At 43.3% G+C, this 19,236-nt stretch overlaps 1 protein-coding gene across 3 annotated transcripts in view; it reads right to left on the bottom strand.

Moving 5' to 3' along the window:
- Nucleotides 1–6,561: 6,561 nt before the first annotated feature.
- LOC143216385 (ankyrin repeat and SAM domain-containing protein 1A) overlaps nt 6,562–19,236 on the bottom strand; it is a 102,438-nt gene continuing 89,763 nt past the window's right edge. For all 3 annotated transcript variants that reach the window (XM_076439359.1, XM_076439361.1, XM_076439362.1), the window contains 4 exons: nt 17,544–17,855; nt 16,598–16,756; nt 16,136–16,273; nt 6,562–15,474 (listed from right to left, as the gene is read on the bottom strand). In XM_076439359.1, the coding sequence (XP_076295474.1) occupies nt 14,866–15,474; nt 16,136–16,273; nt 16,598–16,756; nt 17,544–17,855 (1,218 nt within the window). In that variant the 3' untranslated portion in view covers nt 6,562–14,865. The remainder of the gene's footprint in view (nt 15,475–16,135; nt 16,274–16,597; nt 16,757–17,543; nt 17,856–19,236) is intronic.

Below are 19,236 nucleotides of genomic sequence, written 5' to 3'. Positions count from 1 at the left end.
GAAAGTTTTCATACATTTGGTAAATACACAGAGGAAACTTGCTTAATATGGGGGAGTTTTTGAAGTGAAAACGTTCAAAAAGCGTATCGCGTACACAATTGCTGGGCAGTGAATGAGTCTGATCCGTCACGCTCCGAGGTGAAACTCTATTCGGCTCCCCCGAGTTTACCCGAGCAAACGAGAAACCGATAGAGCGAGTTTAATTATCAAATCATCACCAAATCATAAAGGGATTATGAAATATTGTAGTGTTAATATCGTATAGCCGATAATCCTTGAAGCATTTGTCCCAGTGAAGATCATTTAATATGATGCCGAAAACAACAGATTTGAAATTAACTAAATATCGGAACGATGTATTCTTGTAGTTCAGTCACGTACGGATTGATACATATCTAAATTATTTGATTATTTTGAATAGAAAAGTATCAATGAACTAATTAATTCGGTAAGCCTGCTTTTATACAAATTGATCACTCTTATCAGAGGTTGTGTAGCAATATTGGGTTGCTTCTTTTAACTGTCATTCGTTTATAAAATTTTTTTATTATTATTATATTTATTATAAAATAAAAATATAAAAAAAATAAAATAAAAACTAAAAATTGCTGTAGTATTATCTACAATATTGTTTACGTTATTAAATATATTCGTATCCAATCAATTACTACACATTTAAGTATTGTATATGACGTATTAAATCAATTCCATATCCACAAAATGAAAAAATCATATACAATGGAATTATTCTAGGTCGAAAGAAACGTTTAATTTTCAAGTTAAAATATGCATGTATAGCTCCAGGTTAAGGGTTCAAATTGGGGCTCAAACCTAACCCTTTCTCGATACCTAGAATCCGCAGCCAATGTAGAAAAACTTTTCTCGATAGATGCCTCGAGTCTTCTCGATCCTGTTGGCAGTGTCAGTGTACGATATCAATGAAAATGTTCGAGTTATATCGCCTATCACAGGGCCTTTCCACTTCAGATGAGTTTCGAAAGATACAGAATACAGAGAGCATAACAATCGGCGCTCGGCCAACAGTTTTAACGACGAAACTTGGCCGACTCTCTCCATTATATCGCCGCGTTTCACCGTACATTTTCAGTTTGTTTGGGAAGATAATAACGAGCCAGCTGCGGCAACGAACCCGCATCGTATAACAATTTACTGGCTAATCAAAAAACTTTGTTAAGACCGAAACTTGGTTAATTAGCATCTTCACCGGAGTGAGTGGCTGCTTACCTTGCGGACCTATTCCGCCGACCGGAAGAACGCCCAAGAAATTGTACAAAGTACAAGACGGCGCGGCGCGCGGTATCGATTCCGCGATTAACAATGCTAATTTGATGCTGGCCTCCATGCCCCTCTCGTTGAATCGAACCGCAAGGAATAAGCCATTTCGCTGTTAGAGAATCTTTCGCTGAACACAATATTGCCATGCTTTCAGCAAGTGTCGGACTTCATTCTGTGAAATTGTTTTCCTTATGCTATTGGTTCTCGAGCTGCGAAAACTTTCTGCTCAATTCCAACAACGAAGGATAGTGAAAATAATTTTCTTTAACCTTGAGTGGTACAGATCAAGACGGGATTGATAATGATCGTACGATTTTTCTAATTAGAAATAATTTTTCGCGGCGCTACGGATCGTGGTACAGTAATGTCCATAGCGCCCAGTGCCCCCACCAGCATTCGTCGTTACCATAGAGGAAGGACGCGCTTCATTGTATATCGCAAGCTTAGCCCATATATTATACTTACAAACCCGACATAGTAATAGGATGATTCGTCCCTCAGGAGATTACGATCGGAGTTGAATGGTACACGGGTTCGAATAAAGTAGACATCCTCCCGTAAAGTATCCGTTTTTATTCTTTCAAGGCGTTATAGATATCCAGGGAATAATCTCTGTCTCATATACATATATATCATTCTAATAAACATGAACAATAATAAATATAATGTGTCCAAGAACGTAGGAAGTTTTGCGTCTAATCAGGCTGCTCGGTACAAAATAGCGCGTTTATATATGGCATTCTCGGCAATAGCTTCGTGCACATATCCTTTTGATTTTAAAAGACACTGATCACTCGCCTCTACCCTTCTTCGCGTTTTCAATTTGTACGTTCTTTTGCGCAAACCCCGTGGCCCGCGAGGACTCGCCCGCCACCTTTTCGTCACTCTGTTCTCGTTCGATTGGAGCTCTATCGCTATTAGAAAATAAATAAAGAAAGGAACTAATCCGCTCAATCAAATATTCCTCCTCGGCCGGCAAAGATGGCGCGTCCTCGTCGCGCACGGTTCATCGGTGAATACATTTGTCTCTCTTACTCGCTCTCTCTCTCTCTCTCTCTCTCTCGCTCTCGCTCTCTTTCTCTGTTTTATTATCACTACAAATCACCTCAAATTGCACGACGATCAAGCGCTGCACCAATTTTTCTCTTTGGAACGCAATAACGCAGGGGTAAAATTAGCAACGGTTTCCGAAATAATGCGTTCGCATTGCAATCATTCGATTTCCCTTCTTTCACCGACACTGATCGAATACGCACGAAAGAGAAAAGAATCGATCGATCAGGAATATTCGAATCTTGCTACCTGTTAAACGCACATCCTATTCATTTACTTCGTCCAGATCGGCCGATTCCTTTTTACAAATGTTCGTGTCGATACAAATAAATATAATGTGAATCAGAAACAGGTTTCATTTAGTCGGTGAATAAGATCTTCAAACCAGAGTCACCAGATCAAGAAGACTTGTGTGCCCCTACTACGACGCTATTTCCCACGCTTCCGCCGCGGCCCGATCACATGTGTTCGATATTGGCGGTGAAGGGGTAACTTTTTCCCCTCAATTTGTGCTCCCTCCTCTCATCGGGCGACTCTGCTTCAAACAACCTGAGGAATTCTACAGAATTCGATAAAGACTATTGTTAATTGACTTATACAATAAATAGTAAGGAAACGTTGCCATAAGTGTAGCAATATTAACTGATAGTGCACTTGTTTGTAACAGGGAAACTTGGGTTCCCATAATCTCTATAGTAGTGAAAGTAGAAAACAAGTTCAAAGAACGTTCGAAACGATATCACAAAACCTGGAGCTTGACAATCTCTATTGTACTGCCAGTTGAGGAATTAAAAAAACTGCTGTTTATATTTATTGTAACACATATTATATCTGTACCAGCCCTGTCCAAAGTCGTTTCCCATACTTGGTCTAAATATTTCGGATTTCTCTTATACAATAAATCCTCTAAAATTGCTTTTTAATTACGATCACTCTTATTTACTTTTGACACTCGCGATACGTATGGAATTACGAAGACAACCTGAAACACGGCGAATCGCATAGTACAGTTAAAGCCTTGATCTAAGAAGAACCTTCGGGCCTGTCCTGTTTCTTAGATCCTATGGTTCTACTACTATTTCTTCGTGACCTCGTCGATCGCGCGCCGATCGTGGAAAAGGACAGCGCGTGTAAACACGGACCGCGCGCGGTCGTCAATTAACCCTTCGCCCTCGGAACTATATATATTTTAACTTGAAAATTAAACATTTCTCCCGACCTAGAATATTTCCATTCCCTATGACTTTTTAAATGTTATGCATACGAAAAATTGGTATAATACCTCATACAATACCCAAATGTTTAGCAATTGATTAGATTCCGACACATTGAAGAATTTAAACAATATTTTGAATAATGGGGTGTAGCAACTTTTAGTGGCGCTAAGTGAGTGCTAAGGGTTAAGTTAAACCACTAAATACAGTTCAAATTATATCGTCTTTAGTATCATTTTAATCAGGAAAATGTCACAAATAAGTTGGTGAAGATCCCATAAAAATATCATGAAAAATAAAGAAGTTTTGTAATTGGATTAGTAGTGGTTCACTCGGCGACCAAGGCAGCTCGTGCTTTTTGACCTCTCGTGGGGTATGCCCCGCACAGTGGAGGGGATATTCGTTTTTCTTAGATCATACAGTTCCCGTTTTCTTAGATCAAGGCTTTTTAGTGTATATCCAATCCGTGGACAAGACTGATTTAAACTAATTTCTCTTTTAACACTTACGAAATCTTTGGACCTACGAATTATTGCACTGCGCAACTATTCGAATTCTGGCGCCCATCGTAATATCTAAAATCGTGGTTTTACGAACATCTTGTGCATATGCTCATGATCGACGCGTCGACAGCCGATAAAACATTCGCAGTATACACTTAAATCATTTCCTCTGTCTGTGACCTTGAATGACCTTGAGTAATTATAGTCACTGAATTCCTAATGGAAGGGACTATCATCGTAGGTGTTTAAAAAGGGGTGGTTCCGTTTAAGAAAAATGAAGGTGACCTTAAAATTTCTAAAAAGAAAAATAATGATAACATATATTTTGATGGCCTCGGGTGAGTGTCTTTGACGTATCTTTAAAAACAACAGAGATATTTGAGGTGCAAACGTTAGGTGACTCACCCTGTATACAAACGAATTTCAGTTGCAATGTGAAAATAAAGAAAAATCATATAAACCTTAATCTGGACCTGTTCGAACTCGAAAATTAAACATTTCTTCCGACCTACAGTATATTTCCATTCCCTAGGGCTTTTCGAATTTTATGCATACCAAATCGCATACATAATACCTAAATGTTTAGTAATTGGTTAGATCCCAACATATTGAATAATGTAAACAATGTTTTGAATAGTGATACAGCAATGTTTAGTGGTGACTCTGAGCCACCACTCGGATGCTAAGGGTTAACGTGTGCTATCTTTTTGTCCGGGCGTGTAACGCTGCATTATACTAATCCATCGGCTGCCTATGAATGTGCCCGATGGTCCCGATTGGACTCGGATGACAGTCGACGCGTCGATGTTCTCGTGCAAAGTAAAAAATCGGACCTCGAGAAGACATTACAGAGAAGAATCGCAACGACTAGGAGAAACATCGACGCAAGAAGAGCAAAGTGTGAGGGACGATCTCGGGGATCGTCCTACAACCTTCGTTTCCCGTCCCCGCTGATCACTCGTATTACACCATTTACGTTCATAAGTCTACTACGATATTTTACACGCTCGCGACCTGCTATGTACACATCGAAAATTTCTCTTGTCTCTTACCGGAGGAAAGTCAGTCTTCCCATCAAACCGACCGGCGCACGCCGCGCTGTTCCGTTCCACCTTCACGCTCAGATGGAACGCGAACTACTGCCTCGGGTAGTTAAGCCTGTTCGGATACGACTGGAAGATGAGGATCCTCTGGGGAAAATGAGGGAGAGGGCTGGAATGAGGATAGACTACGAGTATAATTCCATTAAAAGCTTCTACCGAGAACAACGATGACACAAATGTGTATCTCAGAAAATAGCGCAGAGAATTGACCTCGGCAAAATGTGCAGTCGCACATCAGTAATCAGCGTAAACAGCTTCGCCCATCGATAGTAATCGATCTTCTCACTCGTCGCAGGTATCTGTTCCAGTCAGTTGACGAATCACACGAATTATTCAACGTTTAGATACCGTGTATGTATTAATACTTCAATTCAAAATCTTCTTACAATTAGCCTTTACGCGACAGACGATTCGATCGCTATACTACAAAGTGCAATAGTCCCCGCATTTATTCCTTGCTCAATTCTTTCAACGTCGAACGAACCCCATACAATTCAAACCTGTCGTTGGCGTTTATCATAACTTTCGTGACAGGTGCTATACAGCACTCTGACTAAATAAGGATAAAAAATATCATTTTAAAGCAGGCCCGTGCAACTTCTTCCCCGCTACCAGCGTATCCCTTCCCCTACCTTCAACTTTTTCATATTGCCCCTACCCTTCACGCGACTGCAAGAATACGGCCTTCTATACATGCGATAGGAGTTTGGTGGGCAGGACCCAGGAGTAGGGAATTGAGCCGAAGGAAGGACATCCGGCGTTGAATGCGGACAGCGGGCCACCGGGTGTTCATAATCTCCGGCACGAGAGTTGGAGAAGAAGGGACCAGAAGGCCCCTGGAAGGTGGAGTTTTAGTGGATTAATACCTCGGTCCTAGTTTTACTCGGTCAGGTCGACCCCCACGCTACCCCACCCGACCAACATCAGGAGGGGGGGGGGGGGAGGTGTCCGTAAAAGGCATCGCCCTTAATAAGAAAAAAGACCTAGGAGCAGGGAGAGGAATCCCTGCTACAAGTTCCCGGGCCTGTTTTCAAGTATGCCACGAAAGTAAGAGTTTAAACACGTTCACCATCACAAATGTGCGCTGGTAAAACGAATCGTTCAAATGATTATAAAATATGACAACCTGGAAAAAGAATTGTATGTTACCCATATATCCCTGTTTGAAACACCTCGAACCATATTAACAATCCCAAGGTATCGACTATTAAGCGGGGACTACCGTAGTACATTTGAATTTCCATTCATCCTTAATTATCGAGCATGAAAATCATGGAAAGTTTTGGAAGGGTAGATTGATAAATCTTGGTTCGTAGTTTCCCCGAAAAATGGTTTCCTCCAAAGACATTTGTGCAGTTTAATATCAACGAGTTGATGAAAGAGACATTGAAACCTACTGGACCATTGATCACGTGAGAAGACGTATGAAAAAAATGCTATAATACTTATAGTGCATGAAGAATTGAACGCGTGAGCAGAGTCGCCAGATCAGGACTTGTGTCCCCACTCTACCTTCCCCTTCTACGACGTTATTCCCCACGCCTCCGCCGCGCCGTGGCCCGGTCACATGTGTCCGGTACTGGCGGAGATGGGGTAACTTTTCTCCTCGATCCGTGCTCCCTCCCCTCATCTGACGACACTGCGCGCGAGCTTCGTGGTCTCGCGATCAGAAGAGTGAATATCAAAACGCTTATAACTGTAGACTCTAGAGTCGAAAAGGAAATGAATGTGTCGCCGTGTTGTCGAGCAAGAAATAGAAAACTGGGAAAGCTTGAAACAGTTTTAATAACGAGTGACACTTAAGAAGTAATTACTCGCTGGAAATTCCATGAAACTTAACGAATAGCTTCTATACCTTAGCCACGCAAAGGAAATGCTGTTAGATTATACTGTGCGGAGAGACGGTTTTCATAAGTCATTGAATACAGCTCTCTGTACTTCGAACACGAATTCTTACGATCTGTTGTTAGCGCGACAATTGTACAAATATTCTAGAAGAGATAGAAACGCGCTCTCACCGGAATCAGTTTGGGTCATTACGTAATTAGTCTACGCCTCAACTTAGGAATCTTAGAAGTTTCTTCGATTGTCTATAATTTAATCTAAACTCGCTTTATGAAAGACAACGATGTAGGACAGGCCCGGGCAACTTCTTCCCTGCTGTCGCGCTTCACGACTCCCACTACCAGCGTATTCCTTCCACTACTATCAACTTTTTTATATTGCCCCTACCGTGCTTTGTCTCGCTCGTTTGAGAGGATGCGGCCTCCTATACACTGCTAATCTCCCCAACCTCCTCTACAATAGTAGGGCGAGAAGCCGTCTGTGACTCGCGAGCCGCAAGTTGCCCAGGCCTGATGTAGGGCATAGATTATTGCATACAAAACGTGTCTCTACATTCAAAATGTACCTCAAAGTTACACGAATCAACGTACATACGCACAAAAGTATTTTCTTAATTGTTAATTGTTAACAAACTAATGAAAGGATATCGTAAACGGGGACTCGGAAAAGCGACGATATTCGCATAATTAATCTGAGGGATCTCACGCGGGAAAATGTTAACGAGGCACGCGAAGTTTTTCCGCGGAACTTGTCTGACGCCGCGCCGCGCCGCGCGCCGAGGCGAGGGAACGATCGCGTGAATCCGGCTCTCTCAAATTGATGCGATTTGAGATAAGCACCGTGTTAATGACATCGCGTTTCCCGGGGAAACGGCCGCGTAATCAGGACGAACGCAGAACTTCGCTCGGATGAGCTTGACTGAGAAGCGGCGCGGCGGTGCGAGATGTCGGACAGGAAAAAAATTTTGAGTAAGTGTTTCGCGCGTCGCGCCAGACAATAAGCGCGTTTCCTGCATCCGACAAACTATCCGAACGCATTCGGTAAAAAACTTCGTGAAATAAATAAATAGTCTTTCGTACAAAAGAGCAAAATTGAACCAGTGAAACCATTTCTTTAAAAAATCATTATTTGCGTATTTATTAGGACAGAGTTCTACATATATGTAGATTTAAAAAAAAAAGCACATGATTTCACATTTATTTTAGCATGGGAAATAATTTATTAATCTATGTTCTAATTTTTTCTTTACATTTAATTTACTAGTAACAGTATTTTATTCTTGAGTTAATACCGTTGTGAGATGAAATGGATGAAACATTGCCTCGTTAAGAATGAAAGAAGTTGGTCATGAATCGAATAACAACATAAACAAAATCGGTTCCATAATGAAAAAACTTTGCAATAATTTTTTAATAGAACGATTCAGTTTTGACCCATGGTTCTTTCTGCATTTTCCATCCTTATGCAGAGTAGAATATGACACGATGAACAAAACTTATGACCTTTCGACCTTGATAGACACGATTTACGAAAAAATTGGGAGCGCGTTCAAAGCGCTGCGAGACAGCTGATAGATAATGTATAAATAAAGAGTGGAATCCAGAGAATTCCGAGGGACCTCGAGACACGGGTGACTCGAAAAGAAATCAACAACACATGGAAGCCGTCGAGATAGTCGGTAATGTCAGTTTAATCACACAGAAGTGGTCTAATGTACAATTAGGAATTTGCTTCGACCGTTTCTTTGGTATAGTTTCAGTGAACTGATTCACGGTGATCGCTCTAACGTAGGACGCTCTAGTTTTTTTTTTAAACCACACACCTATGTACACTTACGTCTCGCACCTGTATCGTTAATCGTCGACCTCGCTACTCACGAGAAACAAAGCGCATATTCGAAATTAATGGTATCCGTGTCTCGGTGGCCGAGTTCCGGACACACGCCTGTACACCCGTGTCCTGGCTGTCCGGTTTCACGAGTCACCGATCGTGTCCACCGAATTTCCTGTTCGGGGTTTGCCTCGTCGTCGCTTGGTCCGTAAACGAGTATCTTCCCGCGATCGGCATGCTCGGCTAGACTTATATCGCGATACCATTTCGATCGATATCTACATCATTTTATCGTTTTATCTACGCCGTACAACTACAGTTTACTCTCTCGGTCGTTACTTATATAAATACTTAATCGTTAAATGCTGTATATATGTAGATGCCTCTGTCGTATCGCGGGTACCGCGTCGACCCGTATCGACGACTCTGGAAGGAAATAAATTATTTCATGCGTCTATCTATTGCGTTCAGTGTATGTATATGTGTGTGTGTGTGTGTGTGTGTGTGTGTGTGTGTGTGTGTGTGTGTGTGTGTGTGTGTGTGTGTGTGTGTGTGTGTGTGTGTGTGTGTGTGTGTGTCGAGCGAGTGAAAAGTCTGTCGACGATGTGGAAGGTAATGTAAAGTACGCGGAAACGAAATAGCTACCGATCTCCGCTGCTCGATACTACACCTATATGTATACAATCGAACGGCGAACGCGACGCGACGCGAACGCAATACCACGTTCGCCGGCTATTTCTTTTATTTTTAGTCGAGAGTATACGCCTCGACAGCAAGAACACGGATCGCGAAATCGGCTCGAACACGTGTGTAGATCGAATATATAAAAACGGGCTCCACCGTTGGCACCTGCGAGGTTATGTCCGCCGCAACTTCTATTGTTCGTTAATGGACGAAATGATTGTTGCTCCGAGTCGCGAATAGTATTCGTGAACGAACGCTTGGTACAGTGTCCGCGATTCTTCAGATTCGAGGATGAATCGAACGCGTCGTGATACGGCGAAACGGATGAACGTTCGTCACGGTATATTTGTCGATATACCGTGACATTTTGATGTTCCGAATTGCCACTCGCTTGCTAAACCGAAGCGCTAATTGCCTGTCGAACGCCCGAGTGCTCCTCGCGTTCAAAAGGATGTCGCCAGATTGAGACTCGCCTCCCAGCGAGACTTCTTGTGAGGCACGGAGAGTACATAGGTAGTCTTTGCATTCGAGCACTCGAGCACTCGAGGCCTAAGGTATTCGAATACTGAAAGAAGTACAAGTATGAAACGAACTGATGTATCGAAGAATTCAACCGGTGAAACACTCGCACATCCGAGACCTCCAACAGTGTCCACATACTCGAGCGCCTAAGAGTTCAAGTGTGAATTGCGCAGTCGGGACGCTCGGCTAGTTGGACACAGAGGCGAACTCAGATCATCGCGTCTTCAATTTCTCGATTACTTAAGTCATTTGTACTAATAATCTTCCTTATTGTTTTCGTAGAATATATTTCTATGGTACACCAGAATCTTCCGGGGTGAAAAGTTTACGTTTCGAGGAGGATGCCCCGATGACCTTGACTGTGACATATCTTGTCGAGGACACTCACTCGAGCAACTTCCAAGCGGTGTTCTAGCCGTCGCTTGTTTTTATGAAACTGTTAATATTAGCAACACGTGTAAGGAAAAATTATTCAGGATCATGCGCGCCTGACAACGCATGTCAAGGTCAAGGCAAGCATCGGATCATCCTCCCGTAAACTCTGTCTCGGTTACCGAAAACGTTGCGCGCTATGAAAAATTCGTCAGAATCTGTGGTCCGAAAGTTACCTCGACATCGAGATCGTCCTCCCTCCCCCCCCCCCCCTCACGTAGAAAATCATAAAAAAATACTTCGATCAGCAAAACCCACTGTGAATCCTAGGTAAACGCGTTCCAAAGCCGTTCGAAATATCAGACTTTATCGTAGCACTTTCAAACCGATCGATCCGTAATGTTCAATTATAAAAAAAAAAGAAATACACGTAACAAGTTCATCACCGTGGGACCCGACGAGTGGATCTTCGCTTGGAATGGACACGGGAACGCGTCGAACAAATTGGCAAACGTTCGTCAGTCGACACCCTAACGATTATCAAAACCTGCCGCCTGTGTGCGCGTCGAGTTTGCTAGTGCCATGCGGTCGAAAGTATTCCCCATATTTCCGGGCCGAAGCCCCTCGAATAACGTTCGACTCTGCTCGACTCGTTGACACTATCGCGGAGAACAAACCGTTCGACGAGAGCCAGTGCTACGGAGCCGCGGCGCGCGTCGCCATATTTCCACTTCCGCGACCACCTATAGTTCGCGAATGAGTAAACTTCCTTAGCCTGTTATTTACTGACACATCGAGGAAAACGTGCTGTGATCTACTTCGGAAAACTACTGTTCTACGATAGCTGCGCTACGCGGAATACACCTGTGCGTAGAGGGCACACACACATACTTAATTACACCCCCGCGGCGCGAAATGACTCGTTATCACGATGCTCGCGGAACAACCACCACCTCTACCGTTTAACCTCGCCGCATAATCCTGTATACATAAATTACCTACTATGTACGTCTAAACGTGACGAATACAAAGTGTGCGTATACCCACGCGGTACTCTTGTAGTGTGTTTTATTTTTTTGGCAGTATCTCGTGTTCCGTTCGTCCCTTGTTTCCGGCTCTATCACCGATGGCGAATAATCAAGTCCAGCCTCCCCGATCATCCGGCTGGCCGATCGATCCGGATGTTCGTCGCTTGATCTCTTACGATCCCCCGCTCGTATGTACATACATACACGCATTATACATGCAATCTTTGGTTTCGCTACGGAGCAATCGACGCGTGTACGGAGCACCAAATCGGATGGCACCGGTGCCATCTTACAAGCAAGTGTCTCCGTCTCCGTCTCCGTCTCCGTCTCCGTCTCCATTCGATAGCTACGAAGTCGTGTTAGGCCTGCTCCCTGAAAGAACGGAGCTACGATGCTACGCGTTGCTCGACGATACGCTACTACGACACCTTGCGACGACCTGAACGCGACTTCCGCGACTCGTCAGGCTCGCGCGTCCAACCAGCAAGGAACTTCCGATTAATACACGGCAATAACTGTTTTTAATATCCCTATCGAACATCCGTTTCCTAATAATCTCTCTCGTCTACGCGTCTCCTTTCTAACTGCTCCAATAAGCTTGTAAATATTAAACACAGTTGATCGATGAAATCCGATGGAAGTTTCAAGCTTATATCTTCAATCTATTCGCTGTTACGTTGCATCCAACATCGGGGATCCTTACGTTACAGAGAGCCTTCGTAGTGGCTCCACAGAGTATTTAAATATATGTATGTATATGTATGTATATTATGTATACGTATGCGTATTAGATAGATATTTGGTACCGCTTCGTGGTATAATTTCGTTTTCCTAATCGCGAGGTTCGTCGAATTAGCACTCGAATAAATACACTAGCTGCGGAGAGAGCTTTCCTCGTCTCCGTTCGTTCCCTTTTCTTTTATAATACAATACTAGGTTAAACTTCGCGCGCGCCTCCGGAAATTAAAAATATTTAACTTTTTAAACGTAATCCTGTAGATCTTGGCGAGAAAATGCCGGAAATCCGAGCTTCAATGCTGGGAACTTACTGGTTGAAAAGTTACGCGCGTTTAAAATTGGACGGTTTTAAGCATCTTCGATATGCAATGGTGCCGCCATGTTGGTACGTACTCAGACATATCATCACGTGCCAAAAACGCTTTTGTAATCGCTCAACTTTAAACACGCACAACTTTTGAACCACTGAGTTCCTAACGTTGAAACTTGGATTTTCGGTATTTTCTCGCCAAGATCTACAGAACTACAATTTGAAGAAGTAAAAATTTCAGGGTAACGTAAGCGAAGTTTAGCCCAATAATACGTGTGTGTCTGCGACCGTGTGTATGTATGCGACTATCCTGTGTAACGGCGTGTATGTATTTATACGTAACCTTAACACCTGGAATACAAAACGAGGCGTGAGCTGTGTCAGTCTTGGGCAATGAAACGTCGAGAATACGGTGGCAACTCGTACGACACAGCGGAATCGATCGTGGAAGAAAAATAATCGAACCGCGGACGATAAATCGATCGTTGTCCGTGGTTTCACGTGGGCGGCGGAGTAGGATGGGAAGGGGAGGGGAGGGGTGGGCGGCGGCGAAAGAACAATTCAGCCTCAAAGTCTCATCAGTCATTAGTACTTACTTACTTGGGATCGAAAATTGAGCATATTGGAATTTGTCAGCTCGCCCGTTGTCGTTTTATCGTGGGAATGTGCTTCTTTTCTACTCCGTTTTGTTTCGCTTGTCGTGACTTGTGTCCGTGTGTGACGGGTGTGTGCATGTGTCGATCGATTTTTTTTTTCACGAGCCGCAGGGAGGGTGTGTTTCCATCTCGAGCTCTCTTTTTTTCGGTTTTCGCTTTTGTTTTTTTTTCCTTTTTTTTTTGTTTGTTTCTTTTAGTTCATTTAGGCGAGACATCGATGTTACGTTCCTCACTCATCCGTACCGACACAAAAAATCGTGTGCGTATAACTAGAAAATATCTACGGTGTCAGGAGCATTATTTTAGTCGAATAATACTGATCGTGATAGACGCGCCCGTCGCGCGGTGAGAACGTTCGCGAGAAACAATCGCGTTTTCGCACAGGGTGTTCCATTTAGCCTGATCATTCTGTCTCGGAGCTTTCAAACTTTCGAAAGCGATTGGTCGATCGATGATCGAGTTCAACCTGAACGTATCTCCCCACAACTGTTGTGGTCTTTAATTGTAAAAATGTGTGCACCATCTTTTCATTGAATGGAGAAATATCGGTGGGGTCTTGAATGTCCAAATATCTATATACCTACGAGTAATTAATATTAACTGAAATACGGTAATATCTACGCGTCAAATACTCGTCTCTGTGTTTATCGAACACTGTGTCGCCCGTACTCTAGAATTGTATCAAAAAGCAACTTGGCTCCTTTGGTCGCTTCAGTCATTACAAACATGTCACGATGCCCCGAAGCTTTCTACTACGGTTCCCTCGAGAAACTTATCGAAGAGAAACCATGAAAGCGATTGTTGTTGGACTTTTCTTTTCAAACTTTCGCTCAGACGTTGTGCCGTTCAGACACCGCAACGGTTCAAGACGGTTAGAATGCTCAGAATGAATACAACACGCTGTGAAACCAGCCGAATGAGTGTTTAACAAAGTTCGTTTCGAATTCGTTGTTTCCGGGTAGCTGTTTCAGTCTCGCCACGCGATCGCGGGAGAAACGTGTAAAAGGTGAGCGCACTCGATTGCTTCGAGCTTCCAGACAAATCTCCTTGTCGGTTCTTCTATCATAATACTCTCGACGCGGAGAATCACAGTGTCGCTGTTCGAAGGTCGGTCGGATTACGGTTCCGTAAACTGTGGAATTTGGCAAAGTATGATTCGACGGTCGTCCACTTACCTGAGCCGCCGCGAGGCCCTCGGTGACTCGCCCCAGGAAAAAGTGTTCATACAAACTGTACGCCGAAACGCGTCACGCTCTACCACACGTGTGTGTATAACGCTACTACAAAAGTTCGTGACATAAAAAGGTACCGGGTAAACGGTGCGTGCCCCCCCCCCCCCCAATGATCGTTACGTAGAGTGATCCAAAAACGATGCGATCGTGATCGCTTGATCCGAGACAATGTCCAGTTCCCGCACAGCAAGCGGTAGCTCCGTGTCATTACTGTAGAAAGAATTGCGCGCGTGTGTATAGCGTCAACCTTCGTTCAAACACACCAGCTGAAAACTTGGAAAAGCTACGATTCGATCCATGCATGCTCATCCTCTGAAATCGTGCGTCGAACGAGAGGATTACCTGCCTCCTAACCAGAAGTTAGAGCAACGCTGGCCTGGCTGATCTTGATCGGGTCTAGCCATGGCCGAACGATTCAATTTCATTCGAGAAAAAGAAATGTTTCGAGCTTCTCATGAGAATCTCTCTCGACGATCTGTCTAGAGTTCCTCCGACAGAGCGATCGGCGCTCTCGAGCCGGGCTTCATGTCCTTGACGCCTATGCCGATGTCGTCGACGGGCACCGGCGCCAACTTCAGCTGGTTGCCGTTCAGCTTGATGTCGTTCACCGAATGAGACCGTCCGTGAGTGACCAGTGGCTTCGCGGTCTGATTCGTGCTGGTGTTCGAGTTCGAGCTGCTGACGGAGTTGGTACTTGAACTTGTTGCATTGTTCGAGCTCGAAGTGCAGTTCCCGGTGTTGCTCGAGACGGAACTCGAGTTCGAGTTCATGTCGTGAGGAGGACTGGGGACCTGGATGATCGGGTTCACGATGGACGACTTGGCTCTTGGTTTTGGCCTCGGGTTGCTGAACGAGTTCAAGCCCGAGCCTGTCGTCAGAAGCTGCTCGGGTTCGCGACCAGTTTCTACGGCAGAGTCTGGCGACGCTGGCAACTTGGTAGTCGTCGTCGGTGGTTTCGTGGAGAACGCGATCAAATGGTTCGCGGACTGCGATCGGACCGTGTGACCACCCAGCTTATCCCTCAGCGCCATTTGGTAAGCTACCTCGAAGGCCTGGCCTAGAGTCAGAATCACCTCTGTCGCTTGGTCCTGGAACAGGCAAGTCTCGCTTCGTACATTTCTCGGAAAAACAAGTACTATTCATAGGATAAAACTATTATTCATAGGAGGGATAAGTAAGGGGTCATTCCTTGCCAAATCGACCACTGTTTCTCATGTCACCATCGTCGATTTTGTTCTAAATGAAATATGCTTTAGTCCACGCGAAATGGGGGTACATAAATAGAAACAGAAAATATCTGTGTTCGCTGTCTCAAGAAGACCGAACGTCAGATTTAAATTTATTTAGACTGGTCGGCTGCAATAGCTCGAGACATTGTCGAAAAATGTAAACAAATTATTTTTTTGCTCTTTTTCGATGATGGGCAAGAGTGATTTAGATGTGGCCATATTACTGGGTGTTTCCTCGTCAAAATGAGCGAGAATTGAAAAGAGAATTAAAAATTGGCGTCACAATGAGCTGGAGAAGTGTGTATACGCAGAGTTGTCTATACGGCACATTTCATTTAGAAAAAAATCGACGATGGTGGTGACTTGAAAAAGTGATCGTTTTGGCATGGAATGACACTGGAAAGAAATTTTTCATAAATGTTGTGCACATCTTTTCCACATTACATCGAAACACATTATTGCACATTCTTTTTAATTCCGATAAGCGTTTCGAATTAGAAATGAAAGTGAAAAGACTTACCATTGTCGGCACACAAAAGACGTGACAAAAATGTGTCGGGCTGTCGTGGTCCTTGGTGATATACGCGAAATGAGTAAGATCATCGGCGTCCTGGCAGGCGCAGTGTATATTGCGAATTTCGTGCACGCAAATGGGCTCCTATCGATTTATACGATTCCAAATGCAAAAATGAACATATCAAGCTTCATAAATTTCAATGTTAATCCTTCATGGCAAAGTTTGCATAGAAATACACTAGATATCAGAGAAACTATCGATCACATTTATACGTATATTGCTCGTTTTCTAAACGACTCTTACAGTTTCATATATTTGCAATTTTTTGTATAAATACCGTAAAGCCTCGATCTAAGAAAAACCCTCGGGAATATTATCGGCGTTCCACGAGTTTTATATGCCACCATGAGGGATTAACAGTGATACATATATGCTGGATAATTTCACTGGAAAAAGATATCTTACGTTAGTAATCGTATTCAGGAAACGAACGCCACGAAAAGAAATGGCCAAAGTGATGTCGGGAGTGACTCTCGGCTCGCGACACGTTTTCTTCAACTTCTGTATAGACTTCTTTGTAGACTCGGTGCCACGCAGTTCTTTCACGACGGTGGAGCCCAGATACTGTGCGATTTTAAAACAGAAAAAGACCCTGGCTCTAGAATCACGACGAAAAGCATTGAATTCTCCTTCACGATGTAAACGAATATAAGTAGCTTTATCAGTGAAAGGTTCCTAGGTTGTGACAAATGGGGTTTGATAAAACGTCGGAACGTATAACACAGATCTACAAAATGTACTTGCTAAACTGTTACTATTTAGTAAACTAGTCTCCAAATATTAAGTCCAAAATGTTAAAACTTAATGTGCCCGACATTATTATTTCATCGAATTAACGTGAGCAAAGAATCTAATAAAACCAAGTCTCTAATCTAATAACTAGACTACAGATTTTTATGCATTTATGAAAGAAATTAACTGCATGAAATATAAAACAGTGAAAAATATAAAAAGTCTAAGAATATTGTTACGTTGTTTTCAACATAAAAAGTCCACTATTAAGGGATGAAATGAATTTTTATTTATACTGCTTTCCACAATCGATGCAGAAAATTTTTATTTTGCATAAAGATCCGCTGTCTAACCCAGACCTTAAGCCCATAAATAACGCTAAAATAGTTTTTTCCGACCTTTCGGGCCAAATACCCCACTATGTTGTGGATGGAGAACTCTGGCAATGTATGTAATAATACGATCAAGGAAACTGTGGCGTGGTGGAAACAGCCAAAAATTCCCGTTGGTGATCAAAGTATCAAGAAAGTTTGCCCGTGTGTGGTACCGCGACAATATGCCACCGGTAACGAGCCAAGAAAAAGGAGAATAGGGGATGCGAAATCAATTATAGACTTACGTTGGCGATGTACGTGACGCAACCGGCGACTAGAGCTTTTGGCTGGTGCCTCCATTGCGTCTTCAGGGTGGACGGAACGCCGAACAGCAGCTCCGATGGTGCCCTGATCTCGAGCTGTTCCGGTGCCGAGATCGCCCCATTATGCGAACTGGGTCGCTGGGGTGGCTGCGGGGCCGGTCTATTTTTGCGGTGCCTTAATGTGCCCGTGGTAGTCGAATTCGTTCCGGTTATCGACGTGCCGCCATTACCCTCCGTCGTTGTTTCCGGCAGTTTTTCTCGTATCTCCTCCTTCAGCTGCTGTATGTTCGTCTTCTGCGGAAACGAGGGTATACGGGCGTGTTACGAGCGATTCTTCTTAACACAGGCCACTACTGAAACTTTTCTTCGTTGTTTCTGTTCGACGGCATACTTAGCGTGTAGTACACAATGTATCGTTCACGCTAATTAGAAGCCGCCTACAGTATAGTGCTCACTTAAGGGGGAAGGGTAGTCACGTGACAAAACTGGCAAGGAACTAGAATGTTACTAGATTTTGGGTCGAAAAATTATTTGAGCAGATTTTGGGCTGGGGGAGGGTTCATTCTAAAGAGGAAGGTTAAATACAGCCGACAAATCCCTAATTACTGTTGGGTCCTTCTTATAGAGTTTTTTGCGCTGATTCCGAATCTGTTTTTAATTTTTCTCCTATACGCACAGTTTTTGAGGAACATGGCTTTGGAAAAAAAAACATATTTCTCAACTTTGAACAAATATTGTGATGTTCTCATAAAAGATATTGAATTGTTCTTTGCAGCAAAAGATTCTGTAGACTTTCCCGAATACAGTGATATCCAATATTGATACATTATAATTTTTTAAACATGTTTAAACATGTAAAGAATGAAAAAATGCAAAATTTGTTTTCAAGGGACCAATCGAGAGACATATCCTACAAAATGCAGAAGGTTTCGTCCTGATTGGTCCATCCATTTCGGCGTAATCGGTGAACACACATAGAAAAAAAACGAAAAAAGACACATACAGATCGAATTAAGTAACCTCCAACTTTTTCGAAGTCGGTTAAAGATACCCGCAGAATCCTATGTATTTTTCTGTCACAAATAGAGTTTTTTGTCTGATGTGATGGGGTTCAGCGGATTTGAGGCCCGCACAAACCCAGATTTTTCGACACAAAATCTAGTAAGGTTCTAGTTCCTTGCTAGTTTCGTCGTGTGACTACCCTTCCCCCTTAAAGAGTGATCTAAAAAGCAATCTGATATCTTTATCGTATTCTACGACCCCAAAACTTCTTACACTCCTAGATAACTGAGAGTCGGTATGATAGTCACTAAATATAATAGGTAGAAAGTCTCACGAAGAAATTGAATTTTAAACAAAGTACGTGCATAGATAGTATAGGTATCACAGTTTAAGAGCTCCAGTCACGAAGATCGTCCGATACCAGTAGCGGATACAGGCGAAAAGAGACTCGTCTCTCGCAACTAACAAAATCGACTCGAACGCATACGAAAAGAGTCACCGCGACCGATGTTGTCGAACGCAAAACCATCCCCATGGTCTCGCGAACACCCGAACAACAGAAGGAAACATTTTTTTATATTCTCCCTAGTCGCTGAACCGTGTGACACAACGTTGCACCCGTTTCACCGGTCCCGATACGTTACCGAACGAAAAAACAAAACGGGAGAAAAGG

Source organism: Lasioglossum baleicum, chromosome 15, assembly GCF_051020765.1.
Source record: "Lasioglossum baleicum chromosome 15, iyLasBale1, whole genome shotgun sequence".
NCBI lineage: Eukaryota > Metazoa > Arthropoda > Insecta > Hymenoptera > Halictidae > Lasioglossum > Lasioglossum baleicum.
The sequence above is the reverse complement of the archived record's forward strand: the minus strand, read 5'-3'. Positions and strand labels throughout refer to the sequence as shown.